Genomic DNA, 22,827 nt, shown 5'->3' with positions numbered 1-22,827 from the left:
TTTCTGTTAGTAAAACCATATCCACCATGCACCATTTCATACCCTAGTTTATCTATACCTACATGGCCATTAAAATCTCCACCTATAACCAAGTTCTCTTCTATGGGTATCTCCTGTAAGATCTCATCCATTTGCTCCCAAAAATCCCTCTTAGTCTGATCATCTAATCCTACTTAAAGGGCATATGCACTAATAACGTTCAATATATTCCCTCCAATAACTAGTTTAACTAGCATAATCCTATCACTTTTCCTAGTGACCGCCACTACACTCTCCACAAGATCCTTGACAATTATGATTCCTATTCCATTCCTACGTCTATCCTTACCACTATAATACAGTTTAAAATCAGTATCCTCAATTTTCCTAACTTTCTCACCCGTCCACTTAGTTTCTTGTACGCAAGCTATATTAACTCTCCTCCTAATCATAACATTTACTAATTTCACCGTCTTACCAGTTAAGGTTCCTATGTTCTAAGTAGATATCCTAAATCTATAGTCTTGGACTAAGTTCTTTACCCGCACTTGCCCAAAAAAACGCGAGAACCTTTGCCCATTTTTCACCGCACTCAAGTGTCGATGCGGCGCCCTTTGCTTACTTTTCGAAACACCTGGAGGCAAGCGCAACGCATCACTTGAAGGGAACGACCAAGCATTTAAACGATTCAAAGTAGGATTCATTGTCATAAGGGGTCCAAGCAGTTTTTTTACGTGTTGGTTGTCGGCTACCTAACACACAACCCTCCTCCTTAAACTGAGCTTTGGACCGGTGGAGTTGTTAATAACCCCGGTGGAGTTGTCAAACCTATAAAATTGAGAAAATTAAATCTGATGTCTTTTTATCTGCAACTTAACAAACAAAGCAGTGTCTAAGATCTTTGCAGATCAATTAAAGTTTATTCTTGATTCCTTATTAGCTCCAATATAACTTCTTTTGTTCTGGATGGGCATATAGGTGATGGGACCATTCTGGCTCAGGAGGTCATGGACACCCAAAAGAATAAGAAAGTAAAAGATGTTCTTATGGCGATTAAGGTGGATATGGCTAAAACATATGACTAGGTAGTATGGTCTTCATTAATGAAATTGTGGAATGCTTTGGTTTTCCAGAGATATTTATTCAAAAGATTAGAGAATGTATTTCAACCCCTGGGTAAGAGCTCTAGACTCACTAAGCAGCTTAAATCCACATTAATAAATATTTAAAAAAAAACAAAAAACAAAACAAAAGGTGTGCAAGCTATATGTATGTATCTGCAAATGACGTTCATCATGTCACAGCAATAAGATTGTCAAAATTATATATATCATCACAACAATAAGAGTATCAAAATTATGTCAGCAGTGGACAAGGTAAAACAACACAGACTAAAGCAATATAAATACAACAGAACATATAGAATTAGAAGAGCAAATTGGATTGATTTTAGCTTACCTGTTCGTCTCCTTTTGCTCTTGTTGTCTCTACCCATCACTTTCACCACCACTGTTGAGAGGAACAAGGCTTCCCACCCACATCTTCACTTGCCACAATTCGTGTCCGACGCAAATCATAACTTGCTTGACCGTCTTCCATTATGGGTCATACCAAAGAAGCCCTTCTGTGTTTTGCCTCATATTCGGGCTGAAACTAACTTAGGTTCACGATTCCTTCACTCCAGAATCTTTCATCACCCATAAATGAACCCCAAATCAAAACCAACAATCAAGCTACCTTTATGAACCTAGGGTTCTTGAGTCACAACCCAATGCAAAGAACCACTGGCTAATACATCACCTACTTGATTCAAAATTAGGATAATTAGGGAATTTCTCAGCCCTGTGTCATGAACTACATAATCAATATAATCATCATCACTCATGTCTTTGAAATCATCACTAGCACTATTATACCCAAATCCATAAATGCGACTCACATAATACCTAGATAGATTTTGGAACTCAATTAGACCGTTTCGAGTAGATGGGGGTTCCACAAAACAACGCCATTACAAGAAAGCCATACCTGCATGCATACACCGCACATCAAACGAATCAAAATCGACCGAATAGAGGTGGTTGTAGTCTCTCAGATTGGTCTTGGTTTCGATTGATTGATCGATTCAGATGCAACCTATTGAAATCTGAACTGTCGATTAGGGCACCCCAATGCTCAGAGAAGGATCTGAATCGAAGAACCGGCTTCACCGGCAATCGGGACAGTATGTCGGCTAGAGAGAGTATACGATTGAATTGAATGGAATTAGGGTTTGGATTTGACGGAAGTGAAAACTTGACGATTCGGCGAAGCATAGAATGGGGGATTTGGGTTCCTCGCCGTTATATAAGCGTGTTTGTGCATGTGAAGTCAAATATTGTTTCCTGCTACTCAAACAAAGTGTTTATTATTTTATTATTATTATTCAGTTTGATTTTGATTTTCAAAAAACATTTTTTTTAAAATTTTATATTTTTATTTTTAGTATTTTTTTATTTTTAATGAATTTTTTTAATATTTTCAACAATATTTTAAATTTTTAGATATACCTAACATAAATACACTTAAAAAATATAATATTTTTTAGAAAAATCTTTAAAAATTTTATTAAATACCAAAAATATAAAAAAAAAATATGAAAATTCAATACATTTTTTTATATTTTTGTATATTTATTAATTTTTTAAAGTATTTTTCACATATATTTTACTATTTAGATACATCTAAATAAGACATATCTAAAAAAGTAAAAAATTGCTTAAAATTTTAAAAATATTCACTAAAAATAAAAAATATGAAAAACAAAAAACTCAATTTTCAGAAAGCTGAATTCAGAAAACTGAAACCAAACACACTTTATTATTATTATTTAAAATTTGTGAGTAATTTATAATTTCAATTTTTTAAAAAAAAATTTGATTGATTTTATTACATAATATATTTTTTTGTCAACAAAAAGTAATTTTGACATTGAAATTGTTAAATTTTAAATTTTGAAAAAATATAATTCTATATACAAAATTTGTCAAAATTAGCTTATTACACTTTATTCCTTTTTTAAAATTATCAAAAAAATTCTTAAAATTCTAGTTCTACTTTCTCACGACACCTACATTTTCACCACAACCTCTATTGGGCACCACCACTGCAACTGTTGCCAGTGACTTTCTTTCCCATCTGTGATGAGCCCCTTTGCCACTTTTGTCACCTCCATTGCCAAACTCCACTGATTTTCCCTAATGGCGACCCCCCTCTGGCGCCACCTACCCCATCATGACCCAGCATACTCCCTATTCCCAGTCCTACCCTCTCCATCGCCACAAAAGAGAGAGAGAGAGAGAGATCTCGAAATAAAAAGAAAATGAGAAAATTGATAGGCCAAGATGGTTGCATTGGTTGAATGTGGCAAGCTAGTTAGTCACTGATGAAAGAGGGACTAGATGTTGGAATTAATTAGGCATACTGTAGACACCCCATTTTTTACGGCCTTTTAAGACTTGGATGATCTTGCAAGTACATCCGGTAGCGAGTCTGATTGCTCATTGAGTGCTTGAAGTCCACGGCGGAACGCCACAGGTTTGAGTTTTCTAAACCCTACATCTTTTTTGCCTCATCTTTGGACCATGCTTAGGTCCTTTCAGATTGAGGTTGGTGATGGCCTGCCGGTCATTTTTTAGGGCTGCCAGCCATGGCTTTTGGCCTGCCGGCCACCAGTGAGCCCTTGCAGGCCATCACTGATGGCCGGCCGGCCACTAGTGTTCCAACAAATATTTTGTGATATTTTGTGCCAACTGTTTACACAGATTAATATATCTTCCAACACGTGTGTGGCTGGATCTTTGTGAAGGGAACTTGTATTTTCTATATATATGACCCCTCTCTTGCATGTGAGGGGGTTAGAAAATTTTGAAGACAAAAATTATCTTTTCTCTCTCTCTAGAATTTCCTCTCTCTCTTGTTATTTTGTGCCTTAAGTCTAGTTTCTCTACACTTTTGCACATCAACCCTAAACCAAGCACTCTCGCCTTGGAGTTGAGGTCTCTTGAGATCCTTTTTGAGCTTTAAAAGTGGATTTGGGCTTGATTTAGCTTATTTTGTTGCTCTAAATTGCATCTTGTCTTCAAGAGGTATAACACTTGTGTTTTAAGCTTCTTTTAAATACTTGTTTTGCCATCTTTACATGTTATTTTTAAGCTGGTTTTGACCTCCAAAAATCTCTGTTTTTATGGTTTAAAAATGTTAGTTTAAGGCCCTTTTTGAGTTAGGGGTGGTTCACCCTTTTGCTACTTAGTTTGTTAAGCTTTTGTGCCTCTTTTCAAAGCTTTTAAATCAAATTTTTTTGGCCTTTTAACCACTAAATTTCAGAGGATTTTCAATGGTAACAACCTTGTTTTGAAATCCAAAATTAGAGAGGTCAGCCTCCCTTTCTTGTGTCTTGTTTGCATGTCTAGATAACTTTATATGTTAGCATGTTTTTTTTTTGCTTTTTGTGGCTTGAGTCCAGTATGTTTTTGCCTCTGAAATAACCTATTTTGGCTCTGTTTTGGGCTGGTTAGTTCAGTTGAGGCTTGTTTTGCATAGTTGTAATGTAATTTCCGTCATTAACTTAATGTTTCTAGGCTTTGAGCATCATTTATGTGTCTTGGTTGCATGTTTTAATGCTTTTCATGCCTAATTCCAACACTTAAAATCTCTGCAACCTCCCTCTTTGCTTCACTCTTTCATTTGCTTTTGAGAGTTGTTTCAACCTTAGGGTTGTTTAAGCCTAAGGTTGAGGCTCATGCTTAATGGTTTAATCCTCTTTTGAGGGTTCATTACCAACGGCATGAAGCTTCCCTTATGCCTTGAACTACCCCTTGGTTGACACTTATTTCGCTTTAGAAAACACTCACATAATGGACTAAATGGATTAAAGAATGAATCGGTAATGTAAAATGAGTAAACAAATTAGACAAGTAAAAGAGGCAAGATAAGCATCTTTGTGTTGCATTGCATGTGTTCAAATTGGATGTTAGTTTGAACACGAGGTAAATGGGATATTTCATACTCAAAAGTGATGAAATGTGCCATTTTCCTTGGTTTCCATTGCCCTTGATCATGCATGATAGGGTGGTGGTTCTTCGAGTCTTATTTGTGCATTTTTTAAAATTGTACAACTTGGATCTTTGGCCATCATGAAATGAAATTGTTTGATTGGTGGTTTTAGATCCAAGATTGTCACTCCATTGAGATTTTGAGATGATAAGGAGGGGTATAATACAAACATACCCTTGGAAAGACCTTTCTTTTGCTCTGAAGGGTGTGCTTCCGAAAAACCCCTCTGACGGTTAAGTTAGCACCCTTGAAGAGAAAGAGAGAGAGAGAGAGAGAAGAGACAAAGCGGTAGGTGAGCTCTGATCACCAGATCTCCCAAACCTGTGCATGGAGGCGCAACTCTGTTTATATAGTTTCTCCGCGTGCTTCTGCGTCAATTCCCCACTAGACATGTGGACCCGCCCTCCTCTTACTTTTTCTCATATGTCAACGTAAATACAGCTAAGCACCAAATGACGAAACTGCTAAACAGTATCGACGCATTCGGATGGCGGGATCTTCTTCCCGTAGTTCCGCCACGCCACATAGATCTTTCGGTCGTGCTGTACTCGCCACCTCAACTCCCCCTTTCCACTAGGGTCGCGCTACCCACGTGGTATCGTTAGTTAGACCCGAATGTGGACTCAACCGAGCCCCACGGTCATGACCGAGCATCTGCTCGACCGAATCTGGTCTCCTGAGGACAAATTCCATCCAACAATTGAACGTGTATCTTCACCGGGGTAGTGGCCCAAAGTTATCCCAACTTGACCGGACTAAGTCCGCGGTCCAATGTGCGCCAACTGTCTGACCAAGTAGGGGCCCTCATCTCCTCATACACAGACGACTCAAAGTGACGACGTGCCAACCTCCCTACTTTTGCACTTCTTGCCCTAATCGAAGCATTTCATTCGTGGATTTGGCGCTGTCGTGATTGTCAGAGACTTGCCCGCCAAGTAGGACGCCGATTGAAGCCCCCTTCCATAAGTTCTTCACACCTTCTTCACATTCCTCAATATTTTTCTTGTTCTTGAGCTTCTCACGTCACTTTCTCCAAAATGACATGGTAATATTACGAAACACAAAGAAACTAAGGTAGAGTTAAACAAAATAGGGCTCCATTTGATTATCTACACTGGGTAACCCTTGTATTTCCAATCTTTGACCACTGTTCATCACTTTCTAAGATGAACAGGGGCGAATCTGGGACAGACCGGGCAAACAGTACTATCTTGATCTAAAAACATAGGTTGACTGGGCAAGTTCTTGTTTGTGAAACCAAAATACAAAATCGGGGTAGAGGTTGCACCAGGTCGTGCGACCGGGCTAATATCTAGCCTGCTTCTCGATCGAGCTAAACTCTACCAAACCATTTAGGCCGAGCTAAAATCAAGCTCATCTGCGTGATCGCGCTTCCACTTACACTTGGTTTTTAACTGCAGAGTCCTAGGGGACCAGGCACATCAACACCCGGGCTCTCAAAGACCGAGTAGCCACAGTGCACAACTTTGCTAATTCAATTCAGCTAGTCTAGTTAAACCAGCCTCCCATGGGGTGGTATCGCTACCTTGTAGACACACCGGTTGCTTTGGCTACGTTTCGGGAGGAGTACGGCGTACCTGCTGGAGCTCAGTGGGGAGGACATCAACCCGTGGGGAAAATTGAAATCTTACCCCTTCACCGTGTTAAGTATAGTTAAGGAAAGGCTGCGTTTTCCCGTGCAACCCCTGATCTATGAATTTTTGAGATGCACTGGGCTAGCTCCCACACAAGTATCGACTAACACATATAGAATAATAAACGGTGTTGCCGAGCTAAACCATCGGCTAGGTTTGAATTTAGGATTGGCCGAGATCTTGCGCCAATACACGTTTAGTCGCACAAAAGATGGCTATAACTATTATTTAAAAATAAAACCGAGCAGAGAAAAATAGTGACTGGCACACCAGACAAAGATATGCATGACGACAATTTCTTCTGGATGTTCGGTAATTACAAAACAGCTGAAGTGCCCGGTTGGTACATGAGTAAAGATTTTGGTTCTTCATGTAAGTCTAGCTTTCTAGTTAATTAACTGTCGATATTCATTGTATCGAGCTAATCACCTTCTTTTTACAGTTATTGAAGAGTTGTAGGCCAACTACCTTTATCCCAACGAAGAGGCAATCAAGGCCGCGCTGCCACAAGCTCCTCGGCCACGTACTGAGCTACCACTATTCAGCACCCCAGAAGAGTAAGGTTACCGACTTCCTTTGGGCTCCTTCACCACCTCCCGATCCCACATTTCTGAACATATCTCTAGTCTAGTTGACTGAGGAACAAGAGATGGCAAAGAAAAGTTGAATTAAGAACTTGATCACAGCTACCTCCACCGAGATACCAAACAATCCTCCTCCTGCCCCCATTGCCGGTCAAACATCTGGGACTGTGATTGCTCTGGCATCAATTGCCGCAGTGCAAGCCAACAAAGAGATGCGATGAGCTGGCAAAAAACCTTGCTCCACCGATCCAACGGCCGAGTTTGTGGCCAAGTTGAGCACCGAGCAGCCGGCGGAGGATTCTAAGCCAACACTCTCATAGAGGTCGAAGTTGAAACACGAAGGTAAAGACATCCCGGTCAATGCTTCGATTAAAGGGGACGAGGAGCGCCTTCTAACCTAGGATCTGTCGAAAGCATTACTTCTACCGAGCAATATAACCGGTAGTGACCATGTGCCTGACACCCGCCATGTGAAGTCTATGGTCAAATCTATGACCAGGGTAAGAGTTTAAGAAAATTTTCCAAGTGTTTCCATGGTTGGTTTCTTATTTGAGCTAACTTTCCTCTACTCTTTTACAGGCCATCCAGAAACAACATCTTGTCATGGACCGCGTGCATAGGCTACGGCAAAAGGTGACTGACATCTCCAACATGGCCAAGCACCTAGAGACGGAGCTGGGACGGTCTAAGTCCTCTCTGGAGATTGTTAATGCGTACAACGCCAAACTGCTCGGCCAGCTTGGTAGCGCCAAGCAGGAAATGGATGCTCTTCGTGCTGAGCTAGAGAAGTTAAAAAAGGTGAGGCAAAAAGACATGGACGAGGCCAATAATCTCGGTTTCAAGGAGGTCGATGAGAGCTACACTGTAACAAGCCCGCGGGGGGGCCTCGCTGCTGCTCGGACTCGACTTTGTAGTCACGGTTCTAAGTTTGAACCAAAGAGTCCAAATCCGGCAAATCGTTTTTGAGAAAACAGATTTTTTTTGAAAGAAGTGCCGAACATGGACTGCTTTGCCAGATACAGAGTCGCCACCTAAATATTTTATTTTGGGAAATTTAGGAAACCCTGACTCGGTGCCAAAAGGCCACGTGTCCGTCATCACCAAAATTGCCTCGGCTCGGGAACTTGGGTACGATTGGGGAAGGTCACTTCGTGAGCACCCCCGCTCGCCCGGTCATAGACCGGCCTCTACTAACCATGATATCAATTTTTGAAAACTTTGTGTGCCCTTTATCCGGTTATTAGCCTAGGTTACTATGTGATGCACACAGCATACAAGTATAGACTGGATCGCCTGAATTGGAACAAAACATTTCATGTTCGTTTTTTGAAAATGGTTTGCTACCCGCAGGTAGGCTTGAAGCATTTGATGATTTACTCCAATTCAGATAACCCAGCCTCCACCCACAGGCATTCAGGCAGTTATATCACATAAGCAATTAGCCTGATAGTAAGCATGCTATTCATGGCATTCACTCACACGCATGCAAGGATGCTAAAGCATAAAACTTACCGAGTACTCCAAGCCAAAATAGGAACTTATTAGAAATCATGAATGAATCCTAAGTATACAGAAATGCCTAATGCAACACATGCAAAAATGCAACTATAGCCGGCTCGGCTATTCTAAGATGGCATATGAAATGCTACAACTATCATGTATTCAATTTGGAATTGAAAAATACAATGCAGTTAGTATGATGCGCCGAGCCCGGTGCATGCAATACAGGTGAATGATGCAAACATGCTGTCATATTGTATGCTAATTTAAACATGCCCTAATCTAACCATCAAAAGCGGATAAATAAAAGGGAGAAAGACGTGGGGTTGGAAGACATACAACACATACACGCACACTTATTACAGTTGTGCCCTCGCGCAGAGGGTCCGAATAAATAATACAGTCCCAAATAAAAGAATATTACAGTCCGAATATTACAGTCCAAATAATATACAAATTCCTACTTAATTATCAAATCAACTAAGAAAATAAATAAAACTGGCATGCAAGCCAGGGACTGCCTTGCTTCTGATGGATGATGCATGTCCGGGTTGTCTTGCGCGGAAATCCACCGGGATGCCCCAATTAGCCTCTGTTTAGCAGTTATTCTTGGAAAGCGCGTCAAGTCCTGAAAAGTTACTGATTCTTCATTTTGCTGCAACAGAGAGCAGGAAAGGGGCATAGCAATGTATTTTCACAAATATATGCATGCCTCGATCCTCGTGCCACCAATCACGCATACCGAGGCATGATGGCCGAGGAGTCGAATTGCACAATTCAATATAGGATGAATGCACATGAAAACACAACAAGACCTAACTCCATCATGGATGATCCGGATTGTCGGTGACTGGGGAATTGAGACACATTCCGTTACTCGGAGTACGAAATGCACCTCGTTTCCCGTGCCCGGCGAACTCCTATTCCGAACATGATGCAATATGCATGATATGCATGAATGTGACTAAGATACAATCCTAACATACACAATACTATGAAAATGAGATGCCTCGAAATGCGTGCATACGGGCACGCAAACCGAGAAGATGACAGAATGCGATCTAAGATACAACCTAGTATGCACAATGCTGTGAAAATGAGATGTCTCGAAATGCGTGCACACGGGTACGCAAACCGAGAAAAAAAGACAGAATGCGATCTAAGATACAACCTAGTATGCACTATGCTGTAAAAATGAGATGCCTCGAAATGCGTGCACACGGGCACGCGAACCAAGGCGATGGTATATGTAATGCAAATGACATGGAAATATGATATGGGCTTACACTAATATGAGAGGGCCTCAGCCACACTCACATAAGAGGCCGATGGATGAAAATGAAGTGCCTCGAAATGCGTGCACACGGGCACGCAAACCGAGGCAATGGCATACGCAATGCAAATAACATGAAAATGACATATGGGCTTATACCAACATGAGAGAGCCTCAGCCACACTCACATAGGATGCCGAAGGATGAAAATGAAGTGCCTCGAAATGCGTGCACACGGGCACGCAAACCGAGGCAATGGCATACGCAATGCAAATGACATGAAAATGACATATGGGCTTATACCAACATGAGAGAGCCTCAGCCACACTCACATAGGATGCCGAAGGATGAAAATGAAGTGCCTCGAAATGCGTGCACGCGGGCACGCAAACCGAGGCAATGGCATACGCAATGCAAATGACATGAAAATGACATATGGGCTTATACCAACATGAGAGAGCCTCAGCCACACTCACATAGGATGCCGAAGGATGAAAATGAAATGCCTCGAAATGCGTGCACACGGGCACGCAAACCGAGACAATGGCATACGCAATGCAAATGACATAGAAATGGAAAGCAATCATTCTAATGGAATTTCAGCACTAAAATATGGGAAAAACAGTCCCGAAATGAGGCGAAATAACACCAAATGCATGGAATAGTCCCGAAATGCGAATTTAGGCACCCGAAATGGCCTATAGCTATGCCAAACATGCACGATATGGACATGTGATGCAAATACAGAAGCTAGGAAGTCCCAAAAAAGGCACTTTCACAGTTATAAACATGGCCAAACAGCAAGCATAGGTAGGGCAAAAATGGCATGCAAGAATAGGGGCCAAGAGAGGGGTAATGAAGCAAGTGATATAAGAAAAATCCAAACTGAAAAATTTCCTTCTACAACATTGAAGAGGGACCAAAAATATGAATGTTTACAGTATATGGCAGGCCTCAAATCAATATACAAACATGCTAAAAAAACGGCACAAGATTGAGGCTCAAAAGGTGCTATAACATGAAGTATACAAAATAATCATCAAACAGAAAAAAAATGTTAATGAAACATGAAGTATAGGCCAAAATAAGGCCACTTTCAGTTCTGTGAAAAAGCCAAAAACAGAAGCAAGGGGGGCTGCCAATTTATGCAAAAATGGGGGCCAAATAAGGGATATAACTACAAGTGGCACATGGAGGCATCAAATGGTGAGGGGCCCTTCAAAAATGTTGAAGAAGGGCCCAAAATAAGCACATTCACAGATTACATCATGCTCAAAAACAGATTACTCATAGGCTAAAAATATCATGCAAGAAAATGACATATAAGAGGATCAATGAAGCAAGTACCTCATGGAGGGCTCAAACAGGGTTGAGTCCTTAATGAAAAGTGAAAATGAGCTCAAAATAAGGCCACTTTCAGTTAGGGCAGGAGCTTGAAACAATAAGCATATAGGGCTTACAAATGGATCAAGAAAAAGGGTCAAAAGAGGAGAAATGTCACTCACCCTTGAAGACCAAAGCTTTTGTTGCTTCTTGGACCAATTTGCAGCTCCTTTAGCCTTTGAGAAGCCCTCCTTGTTGCTGGAAATGAAGTGGTAATGGTAGAGCTTGGTGGTGATGAAGAAAACAAGGTGTAGGACTTAGGGATTTTTAGGAAAATGAGAGGGATGAAGGAAGATTTGTGTCTTGAGGCTTGAAGAACAAATTTTCTAACCCCTAAATGTGATATGGCTTGCTGGTTATAAGGATCAAAAAGGGGGTGTAAAGGTGGGGGAAAAGGAGGCCAACTTTCCCCCACAAAATATCCCTCGGATATTGATATTTTCTGGGGGATAAAGCTATACAGCTGTAAAGTGAACAGTGTGAGGGTCTCGGCCGGCCAGTTATTTTGGTTGCAGGTGGCCGGCCGGCCACACCCCCTAGCCGGCCGGCTAGGGGTCAAAAGGGTCAAGCTGATTTAGTGGCCGGCCACCACATGATGGTGTCCTCCCATGTGTGTACAATACAACCCTGTGGTTAAAAGTCTAAGAAAGTGGCTCAAGGGTGTTCAACATTAGCCCGGAAGGAGGGGTTCAAAAGGGTCAAGTGGAATTACTGGCCGGCCACCAACTTTTAGGATCCTCCCAAGTGTGTACATCACAAATATGTGGTGATGAAGAAAACTTCTCCTCGGCTAAAAGCTTTAAGTTGAGCAATTCATCAACTCTTTTAGCCGAACAAATTCTCCTCAGCTGGGGGGCAATTGGCCTTGTACATTGCAGTCCATTGATCATGATAAAATGTCTAAGCAATTCATTTCCATTATGTACAGATTTCATAAATTCTCAAGGTGATTGAAAGAACTACATTAGAAGGTAGTGAGGTATTACTGCCCTCTACAAAAATTACATTAAAGTTCAAACTAAAAATAATACAATTTTAGATTGGTTGAGTTCCATAGCCAAGGTATAGCTTGGCCGTCTAGGTTTTCCAGATGGTATGCCCTTTTGTCCACTAGGTCGGTTATCTTGTACGGTCCTTCCTAATTTGCCCCTAGCTTTCTTTCGCCTGGTGCTAGCGTGTTTCCCATCACATTTCGCAGAACCCAATCCCCAACTTTGAATTGTTTGGGGTGAACTGTCTTGTTGTACTTCTTGGATAGCTCTTGTTGGTATGCCGCTACATGGATCATTACCCTTTCTCATCGTTCGTCTGCAAGGTCCAACTCTAAGGCGATGGCCTCGGCGTTCAAGTCTGGCTCAAAATTTTCACTGTGGATGGTGGGCATACCGATCTCCAGTAGGATGACCGCCTCCATGCTATATGCCAAAACGAAAGGTGTTTTCCCGGTTGAGCGTCTTAGCATAGTTTGGTAGACCCAGAGGACGTTTGGAAGCTCTTCGATCCACTTTCCTTTGGCATTTTTCAGCCTTTTCTTCAACCTATCTAGAATGGCCTTGTTTAGCATCTTGACTTAACCATTCGATTGAGGATATGCTGGTGTCGAGTTGTAGAATTCTATCTTCAGCTCTTCACAGAAACCTCTGAACAACCTTCCATCAAACTGGGTGCCATTGTCGAAGATCAGAGCCTTAGAGACTCCAAACTACGTTATTACATTCTGCCAGACAAACTTCTTCATATCTTTTTATTTTATTGTTGCAAAGGGCTCGACTTTGACCCACTTAGTGAAATAGTCTATCGCCACGATGAAGAACTTGTGACTGTCCGGTGCAGTTGGGAGTGGTCCCACGATGTCAAGTCCCTACATTGTAAACGACCAGAGACTTGTGAGAAGAAGAAGCTCTCTGGCTGGTTGATGAATTTGGTGGGCGAATTTTTGACATTTTTTGCATTTTCTCACATATTTTTGTGCCTCTGCTTGCATGCACAGCCACCAGTATTCTTACGAGATGGCGCGGTAGGCTAGAGATCTTCCGTAGATGTGACTCCCACATATCCCTTCATGGATCTCAAAAAAAAAAAAATGTCGACTCTACTTAGATGAACGCATTTGAGGTATTGAAAGGTGAATGACTTCTTATACACAGCGCCAGATGGAGAGAGCCAAAACCGCTCAGACTTCACCCGGACTTTGTTTGCCTCTTTCTTGTCAGTCGGCAAGATGCTTTCTTTTAAGAAAATGATGATGGGGTCCATCCAAGAAGGACCTAGCTTGGTACAGAAAACTTCCGTCTACACTGTGTCTTTTATGCTGGGTCTTGGGAAGAATTCAATCAGGAGAGGGCTGGGTATTGATTTATCTGCCATGGAAGCCAAACCGCCCAACTCATCTGCACGGCTATTGTCTTCTCGGCAGATTTGTTGAACTTGTATGGCTTAAAATTTTTTGATCTGCTTTCTCACCAGAGTTTCGTATTTGGCCATTCGGTCATCTTTGGCTTCGTATTTCCTAAACACTTGGTTTACGACGAGTTGGGAGTCGCTGTAGACCATTAGCTCGACCGCTTACAGTTGAAGTGCACTTTTCAGTCTGGCTAGAAGTGCTTCATATTCGGCCTCATTGTTTGATGCGTGGAACCCAAGTGCGATAGAATGTTTGATGGTCAGCCCATCTAATGAGATCATAACTACACCTAGCCCGGCTCCATGTCTATTTGAAGCACCGTTGACGAAAAGTTTCCACATTTCGCCGATAAAAAGCTTCTAACATTCTGTGGGGTTTTGGGACTTTCGAAGGTTTGAGTGTTCTGAGTTGTTTGGCTGCTCGGCTATTTTTGCGTCAAGTGCGTCGGTAATGGTTGCAACTTGTATGCCTTCATTCTCCCATGGCGATGCAGTGTTGCATCCAATAGGTTGTCCTGTTATTTCTAAATCCATCAGCGCATCACCAAGAGATGGTTGTTTGTCAAGTGATGGGTCTCCGCTCGGGGCGCGCGATTTTCACGTCGTTTTCCGTATTTAGCTGGTTAGAAGGGTTGATATGGACCGGAATGGGAGTTGGCTGTGCAATTTTCGTGATGCCTACTCCCCTTCCCAGTTGCGTCGGTAAGGTCCACCGGGCAAACCGGGTGAGTCCCCGGTGAGAATTCGGCAATGAAGTTGGCCAACGCCTAGGCTTTGATGGCGGTTCTAGGTTAAAACTTGATGTTGAATTGTCCCAACTCGACTGCCCACTTCAGGATTCGACAGGAGAAGTCTGCTCGTTCAAACAAGGCTTTCAAAGGGAACTCGGTTAGTACCATGATCGTGGGAGCATGAAAATAATGTGTCAACTTCCTTGAGGCTATCATTAGCATTAAGGCGAGCTTCTCAAGCGGCAGGTATCTTGACTCTGCCGGGAGCAAGGTTTTGCTCACATAAAAGATTAGCAGGTGTTGTTTGCCTTCTGCTCTCACCAATACCGCGCTGACCGTATGTTGAGAAACGTCCAGATAGAGATAGAGTTCCTCCCCTTGCTTCGGCGTGACAAGGAGCGGAGTGGAAGACATATATGTCTTAAGCTCGGCTAAGGCTCTGTCGCATTCTTCGTCCCAAGAAAACTTGGACTTAAGAGCATAGAAAAAAGGGCGGCAACGATTTGATGACCGGTTAATAAATCCATTAAACGCGGTTGCCATCCTGGCAAGATTTTGTACGTCCTTTGCTAAGTTGGGTTGCTTCAATTCCTGTATGGCTTTGATTTGGGAGGGATCTGCCTCAATGCCACGGTTGGTGACCAGAAAGCCCAAGAATTTCCCTAACCCCATGCCGAAGGCATATTTCGACGCATTTAGATGTAACTTGTGTTGTTTGAGAATGGTGAACATTTCTGCCAAGTCGACTAAGTGGTCGGCCTCATATTTGCTCTTTACAACCATGTCGTCGATATAGGCCTCCATTGTGCGATCAAGCAAGGGAGCAAACATTTTCATAACCATCATTTGATAGGTTGCCTTGGCGTTCTTCAACCCAAAGGGCATAACTCTATAGCAGAACAATCCTCTTGGGGTCGTGAAAGAAGTGATTTCTTGGTCGGACTCATGCATGGCAATCTGGTGGTAGTCGCGATAAGCATCCAGGAAACTGAGCCGGTTGTGTCTAGCCGTTCCACCGGTTGGTCAATTCTGGGCAAGAGAAAACTGTCCTTGAGGCAAGCTCGGTTGGCCGTCTTGTAGTCGACACAAACCTGCCATTTCCATTCTTCTTTGGTACCACGACCGTGTTGGAAACCCACCGAGGGTAGTGCACCTCCTGGATAGCCCTCGCCTTAAGCAAGTTTTTCACATCTTCCGCCAATACCTCGGCGTGATGAAGCGCTGATCTCCATGTCCTCTGAATGACAGGCTGGGCATTCGAAAAGATGTTCAGTTGGTGGCAAGTGAAGTTCGGATCGACGCCAGGCATGTCGTAAGGCGTCCATGCGAACACTTCGATGCTTGCGATCAAAAAATTCACCATGTCCAACCGTTCTTGGGTAGTCAGGCTGGATCCCAGTAGAAAGGACTTTTCAGGATCACTCTCCTTGATCCTTACCTCCACCAAGTCTTCGACAGCCTTCTCTTCGACTGTAGTACCTACATCGTCCAGGACACTTTGGTCTTCCAGCCCTTCAATTATCTGCACGAAGCCTTTAGCAGTCCCGCTTCCATTTACGGCCACGAAACATTACTTGGCCATAACTTGATCACCTTGAATTTCTTTGATTATCCCGGTGGCGGAGGAGAACCTCATGACCTGGTAGTAAGTCGATGCCACTGCCTATATGGCATGAAGCCATTCTCTACCTAAGATCAAGCTGTACATCGAGGGTACCTTCAACACCTAGAATTTCACTTGCTTGACGACGGACCCCACTTTAAATGATGGAATGATCTTGCCTACTAGCCATTCCAACTGTGAGTTGAAGCCAACTAGTGGCGAGGTTGCTGGGGCCAAGTCCTTGTCGTCGAGCCTGAGTTGTTTGAAGGCGTCGTGATACACTATTTCGAACGAGCTGCTTTGGTCGATCAAGATGCGCTTAATGTCAAAGTTCTTCATGCAAAGCGTAACCAACAGCGCATCGTTGTGCGGTGTTTGAATGCGCTCAAGATCTTTGCTTGAAAAGCTGAGCACATCTTTCACTTCGGTCTTGCCTTTCTTGATAACTGGTTGGACCAATAGAACTTTTCTCATATGCTTCGTTTTCTTGATTGTCCCCCGGAGCCCACATACCTGCGTTGGCTCGACAATCCCATGGATTACATTGATGACGCCTTGGGGAGGTGCTTCTAAGGTGGCCAAACCATTTTGGTTCTGCTGGAAAATGGGGCGTGGCCTTGACGCCTCCTTCAATATAATGATCCAGGTGGCCAGCTGCCACAAATTCCTCCAAATATTGCTTCAAGGGGACACAATCTTCAGTGCAGTGTCCGCACTCATCATGGTAGGTATAACGATACCTCGGGTTGAACCCCCGTTGCACATTGCCTAACTTAGCCGACCACCAGATATATGTCTCGTCACGGATCTCGCTAAGGATGTGGTAGATTAGAATTTTGAAAACTGTGGTAATGCCCGTTCAGGTGTTCAACTTTATTTTCTCATCTCCCGTGGCATCACAGGAGTAGTCAGCTTGGTCGTTGTGATGACCCTTACCCCGATTGTTGAGATTAGCGCCGCAGTCAAGTTTTCGTTCATAATTGTTCCGGTTTGCCTCTTGTTCGATCGCGTGAACTTTTCCGGCCACCTTTTTGTCCGCCGCTACCAAATTCACCTTCGCGGTAGCTGTGGTCGCATCATCCTCAACTCAAATGTGCTTATTGATGCATTGAATTAACAGCTCTATGGTTGTTGGCCAACTCATAGTGAACGAGTCTTGCAGCCTAGGACCGACTGGGAAACTGCGCTTGTACTAGGTGATCGCCAGACTGGTCGGACAATCAAGAATCTAGTTGAACGTCTCCTAGTACTTGGAGTTGTATGCCTTGAGTGAGTCGCCTGGTTCCATCTTAACACTCAGAAGGTGGTTGAATTTCTTTGGCGTTTTGGTGTTGGTTATGAATCGAGTCACAAACGCCTTCGCCAACTGTTGTCACCTCTCGATACTTTCCTCTGGTAACCTTTTGAACCACTTTAAGCCCAGCTCACCCAAATTTGATGGGAAAATAAGGCACATGAGTGCATCGTTTAGCCTATAACCAGCCATGACTTGTCGAAAGTGGCTCACATGCATGTATGGATCGATCTTTCCATTGTATAGCGTAAACTTGGGCAGGTGGAAGCCCGTTGGGAGCGGTGTAGTTTTTATCTCGAGGGAGAAAGGGGTGGCGCTCAGCCTCGCCAAGTCTTTATCCACAAGCTTATGCCCAACTGGGTGTAGTGGCGGCATTATGATCTCTTCGCTGGCACGGCCTCTGTGGGATAACCTTTGCAACGCCGGCACTCTTTGCGCTTCTCGCCAACGTGCTCGTTTTTCTAAGACATCCCTCAAGTCCTCCGAACGAATAAAGTAAGAGTATCTCGATGTCGTCGACGGATGTAAGAGACGGTAACTACAATCCCGCGTGTAAGACTTCTCTGCCGGCAGGTCAGAGTCGCCAACCCATAGTTTCTACTGATTGAAATGGAAGGCGTCCTTTGTTGGCTCTGGCTGCCTAAGCAATGAGATATGGTGCGCTCACTGTGGTTACCCACTCCAACAACACCATTCCCTTTGATTTGTCACTTTAGCGTCTCCATCTCCGTCGTCATCCTCCGAATGATGACGTCTTGGTCTCTTAGCTTATGCTCTAGGCGTTGAGCATGAGACTCTCTCCGTCGCTGATGCCTGTTTGGGCTATGTGAGTGGTCAGTGCTCTTTGCGCGCTTATCTCGTGTATCTTTGGGTAGCCCTCTAAAAGAAGTCTCCAGGCTAGCCATGGTTAGAACGGTAGGGGGTCCGTCTCTTCTCCAAACTGACTCAGAGGTGATGCCGTCGACGACGGACAGTGGTGTTTCGTCATTGTGAGCCATGAAGAGTGATCGGGCAAGCTATGAGGACAAGGTTTTGTCTGTCGAAGATTTCCCACAGACGGCGTCAATTGTACGGGGAGTAAACATTTGTTGCTGTCCGTACTTCTCGTGTCCAAGCTTCGCTTCGCTCCGAATAACCTGAGAATACAACGACGGTAAGCTACCTGGCAGGTGTGTTGCCGAAAAACCCCTCTGACGGTCAAGTTAGTACCCTTGGAGAGGAAGAGAAAAAGTGAGAGAAAGAGAGAGAGAGAGAGAGAGAGAGAGAGAGAAAATGGTAGGTGAGCTCTGATCACCAGATCTTCTAGACCTATGCACAGAAGCACAACTTCGTTTATATAGTTTTTGCGCGCGCTTCTGCATCCATTCCCCACTGGACGTGTGGACCTACTCCCCTCTTACGTGTCAGCGCAAATACAACTAAGCACCAAATGACGAAACCGCCAAACAGTATCAACGCATACGGATAGCAGGATCTTCTTCCCGCGGTTCCGCCGCGCCGCATAGATCTTCTGGCTAGGCTATACTCGCCACATCGGCTTCCCCTTTTCACTGGGGCTGCACTACCCACCTGGTATCGTTGGTTAGACCCCAATGTGGAATCAACTGAGCCCCACGGTCACGACTGAGCATCTACTCGGCCGAATGTGGTCTCCTAAGAACAAATTTCATCCAACAGCTAAACGTGCATCTTCATCAGGCTAGTGGCCCAAAGTTGTCCCAACTTGATCAGACTAAGTCCTCAGTCCAATGTGCGCCCACCGTCTGACCTAGTAGGGGCCTCGATTCCAGCCAAACTAGCTCGGCCCATTGCTAGACCATAATACCCCTCTCACTTTCTGTTAAAAATAAAATAAAAATACAAAAAAAGATAAAGTGTATTAAAAGGTGAAAACTAAAAAATCTAATAGTCTTACCTATGTTTCTATTTATAATCCTGCACAATCCCACACTATCATACTTGTGATCCTACTATAACACTAATTAATTTAATTCGAGTAACTTAAGTCTAGCTTGAATTTATTGAGATAAAGTTCAAATTTCTACAAACAAATTCAAGCAAAAGTCAAGCTTAAGTTAAGATCAGGCTAAGCTCAAGTATCAACATATCTTTTTAACTTTTAATATCAAATTTAAATATACTCTCAATCTGATTAAAAAAAGTGACATAAGTCGAGAAGGAGTAATTTGATAGTCTTGTAGTACTTTTCTACATCACACATCACATGTGATACAATCCTTGTCTTGTTATCTTTGTAAAAAAGACATAAAAATAATCACATTATTTTAACCAATAGGAACTCAAGTTAGAACACTTCTTATCAAAAGCCAAATTGTGTAACTTCATGGAAACATTTTTAGATCATAGAAAATATTTTCTTCAATAATTAGAATAAATTACCCAACTTAATTTACAAAATTAATTAAATGAATAATTAATTAATATTCTTCTAGAAAGCCTCTATTTCCAATCCATACAACACACCGGCATGTTTTTCCGGTCCATCTTTTACAAAGTAAAGGTCTCTCATCTTCTGAAACGCATGCCACGTCAACAGACTATCCGAACCGGCCTGGTGGCACTTCCCGACCACCCGGTCCACCTCTAGACTCCTCGCGACCCGGTCCAAACCGCCGTACAAGCTCTGACAGAACCGAATCATATGCTTCAAATCGTAAACATTGTTCCCGAAAAAAGCCCTCAAAATTCCCAAAAAGTCCTCGAGCCCACTCGGCAACGCGCGGCGCGTGAGAATCTTAACCAGGTAGCCAAAATCGTACGCGCTATGAAACGTCACCCAACTCACCAAGTTGTTGCAAACAAGGCCCGATGACATCATCAACTCGGCGAACCGGGCCGAGTCGACCCCCTCAGACCGGTTCCGATCAAAATCAATTCCCTGGCGACGAAGCAGATCGATCGAATCGAGAGCGTGAGCATCACGCGCAACGTCGAAGTCTCGGAAATTGAATTCCCAAATGAAACCGTTGTGGCCAGAGCCGAGATCGGGTAGGTTTCCGGCAGCGTCGGAGAGCGTAAGACCTAACTGGATGAGATTCAAAGCGTCGACGTTTGATTTCAAGACCTTGTAGTGATCCGACGGCAGTAGCCTCATCCGACAACCGTCATCGACCGTGGTGATTGGCCGGAAAACGACGCCGGGGAACTCTGTATCCATAGAAATGTAAGGATAGCGATCGATGAGGTCACGGATGAGCTCGAATTCGGACTCGAGATTTTCAGACCAGACTTCGCGAATTATGACTGGTTTTGATTTTGGTTCGTCGGCAGACATGATTGTATGATAATTATATGTTTAATAGATCAGTTGAGAAGAGACCCAGTTTGCAGATCACAGTTGTAGAGAGAGAGAGTCGTTAGCATAAATGAATAGGGTTGTGATGGTGAGGAGAGAGGTGGGCTGTTTTTGTGTCTTATATGGGAAGTGGGGGGTGGGGGGTTGAGTGTGAAGATGAGTTTTCTAGGAAAGAGGTGCGGTTGTGGGAGACGTGTAAATGGTGCAATGAATAACAAATATTAATGTGGTAGTGGTGGGGTCCAAGTTCAACGCGTTGTTCTCATTTGACCGAAAAAAGAAGTAAAAGAAAAGTGGAATAGTAAAGACGAGACTGGGTCTCTGGTTCATTTTCGGTGCCTCACTCAAGGAAAAGGGTGCCTGCTGTACAGTAGGCACTGCTGTGCCTATTCCGTTCATAGTTTTGCTTTTTTTTTTTTTTAATATAATTTTTTTTTTTTTTTTTTTTTTATTAGTGTGTTGTATGCATGGCATATCCTGCTGTGAGCACAGCAGGCATCCTCTTCACAAAGTGGTGTTTAGCAAAGGAAGCCATGCAGTCGGAAAAATTAGTGTGTTCATAATAGAATGGATGATTAATTTAATTATATGACGGATAGGATTGTAAAGATGTACTAAAGTAGGAGATAAATTTATAAGATATTTTATCCTTGTCATAGGATATTTTCATGGTTGTCTTAAATTGTGTGTGATTGGTTGAGACAATTAAATCTACCACTTTGCTTGTTTTTGATTTTTTAAAAATATTTTTTACAAAATTTTATTTTTTTATTTTTTGTATTTTTTTGTTTTTGCTGAATTTTTTTTAATATTTTGAGTAATTTTTTTAATTTTTAAACACACCTAACATAAATACACATAAAAAGTATAATTTTTGTGAAAAAAATCTTTTAAAAATTCACTAAATATCAAAAATATAAAATAAAATACGAGAATTCAGTATATTTTCGTATTTTTATATATTTATTAATTTTTTAAAATATTTTTTCACAATTTTTTTTTACTTTTTAAATACATCTAAGTAAGATGAATCTAAAAAAGTCTAAAAAAAATGCTTAAATTTTTAAAAATATTCACTAAAAACAAAAAAACACAAAAAATAAAAATTAAATTTTCAAAAATTTAATTCAAAAAATTCAAATCAAATACACACATTATTTATTTTAATTGATATTTAATTTTTTTTATGAAAAGACATAAAAAAAAAAGTAAATGTGGTTGAAGCCTTGTTTGGGGTCAGACTTTTCGGCTAAATCAAAATATCTAATCACATTACTCTCTTTATCTATCTATATATATATATATATATATATTTTATAAAAAGTTAAAAAAATTAAAATAATAATTTCTTAAACAAGCTTTGGCTATTTTAGAGAAAAACAAAAAAAAAACAACAACAACAACCTAACCCCAAAAGGGTTCATAGTGTGAAGTAGTGAACTATGAGTGAAGCGAAGAAATTAAGCTCCATTGAGGTCCACCCTAGGATTGTCTGGAAAGTAATTTTTTTAAAATAATTTTTTCTAATTTTTATCAAAAGACAAATAAAAAAACAATGAGAGAGAATGAAAAATAAATTTTAATTTTTTATATTGACTACCTTACTTCTGTAAGTCATGTCAAACAAATTATTTATACAAAAATTTAAATTGATAGAATATCTATAACTATGTGATTGGGTCATATTTGTCTTTAAAAAATTTGTGGTGTATTTTAAAAATTATTTTTGGCTCAATTTTTTAAAAATAAATATGTTTCAATTCTATAAATTTAATTTTTTTCATGAATGATTTGATAAATAAAATTTTAATTTTTATTATTAAACTTAAAATGTGTTTCTAATTTTATTTTATTTTATTTTATTTTACTCTTGCTACTTGAAAATTTGAGATAAAGATCACAGTTGAGCCATTCAGGCCAGCCTTGGGGTGAGGCGACTGAGGCTGTCGTCTCGGGCCTTCAATTTTGAACAAAATTTAGGATCCCCAATTAGGGGAGTGTATCATGTTATG

General features: G+C 41.8%; 2 protein-coding genes across 41 annotated transcripts in view; both read right to left on the bottom strand.

Annotated features, from left to right (window-relative positions):
- Positions 1-2,349, bottom strand: part of LOC114287600 (uncharacterized) — a 42,618-nt gene extending 40,269 nt beyond the window's left edge. For 32 of the 40 annotated variants that reach the window (XR_014346815.1, XR_014346816.1, XR_014346817.1 and 29 more), the window contains exon 1: positions 1,438-2,349. Coding sequence is in view for 5 of the 40 variants with exons in the window: in XM_028230988.2 (XP_028086789.2) it covers positions 1,438-1,474 (37 nt within the window). In the remaining 35 variants the exon portion in view is untranslated. The remainder of the gene's footprint in view (positions 1-1,437) is intronic. The other 8 variants (XM_082899254.1, XM_082899260.1, XM_082899264.1 and 5 more) reach the window with 2 other exon arrangements.
- A 17,503-nt stretch (positions 2,350-19,852) lies between these two features.
- On the bottom strand, positions 19,853-20,928 carry LOC114287602 (putative CCR4-associated factor 1 homolog 11). Its single transcript, XM_028230993.2, has one exon. It carries the CDS (start codon positions 20,792-20,794, stop codon positions 19,949-19,951), a length of 846 nt encoding a protein of 281 aa, XP_028086794.2. The 5' UTR covers positions 20,795-20,928; the 3' UTR covers positions 19,853-19,948.
- Positions 20,929-22,827: the final 1,899 nt, after the last annotated feature.

Source organism: Camellia sinensis, chromosome 12, assembly GCF_055761805.1.
Source record: "Camellia sinensis isolate YWXY chromosome 12, ASM5576180v1, whole genome shotgun sequence".
Classification (NCBI taxonomy): Eukaryota; Viridiplantae; Streptophyta; class Magnoliopsida; order Ericales; family Theaceae; genus Camellia; species Camellia sinensis.
The sequence above is the reverse complement of the archived record's forward strand: the minus strand, read 5'-3'. Positions and strand labels throughout refer to the sequence as shown.

Excerpts from the sequence above, each read along its gene's own strand:
- LOC114287602 (XM_028230993.2), bottom strand. The coding sequence starts at position 20,794 with ATGTCTGCCGACGAACCAAAATCAAAACCAGTCATAATTCGCGAAGTC.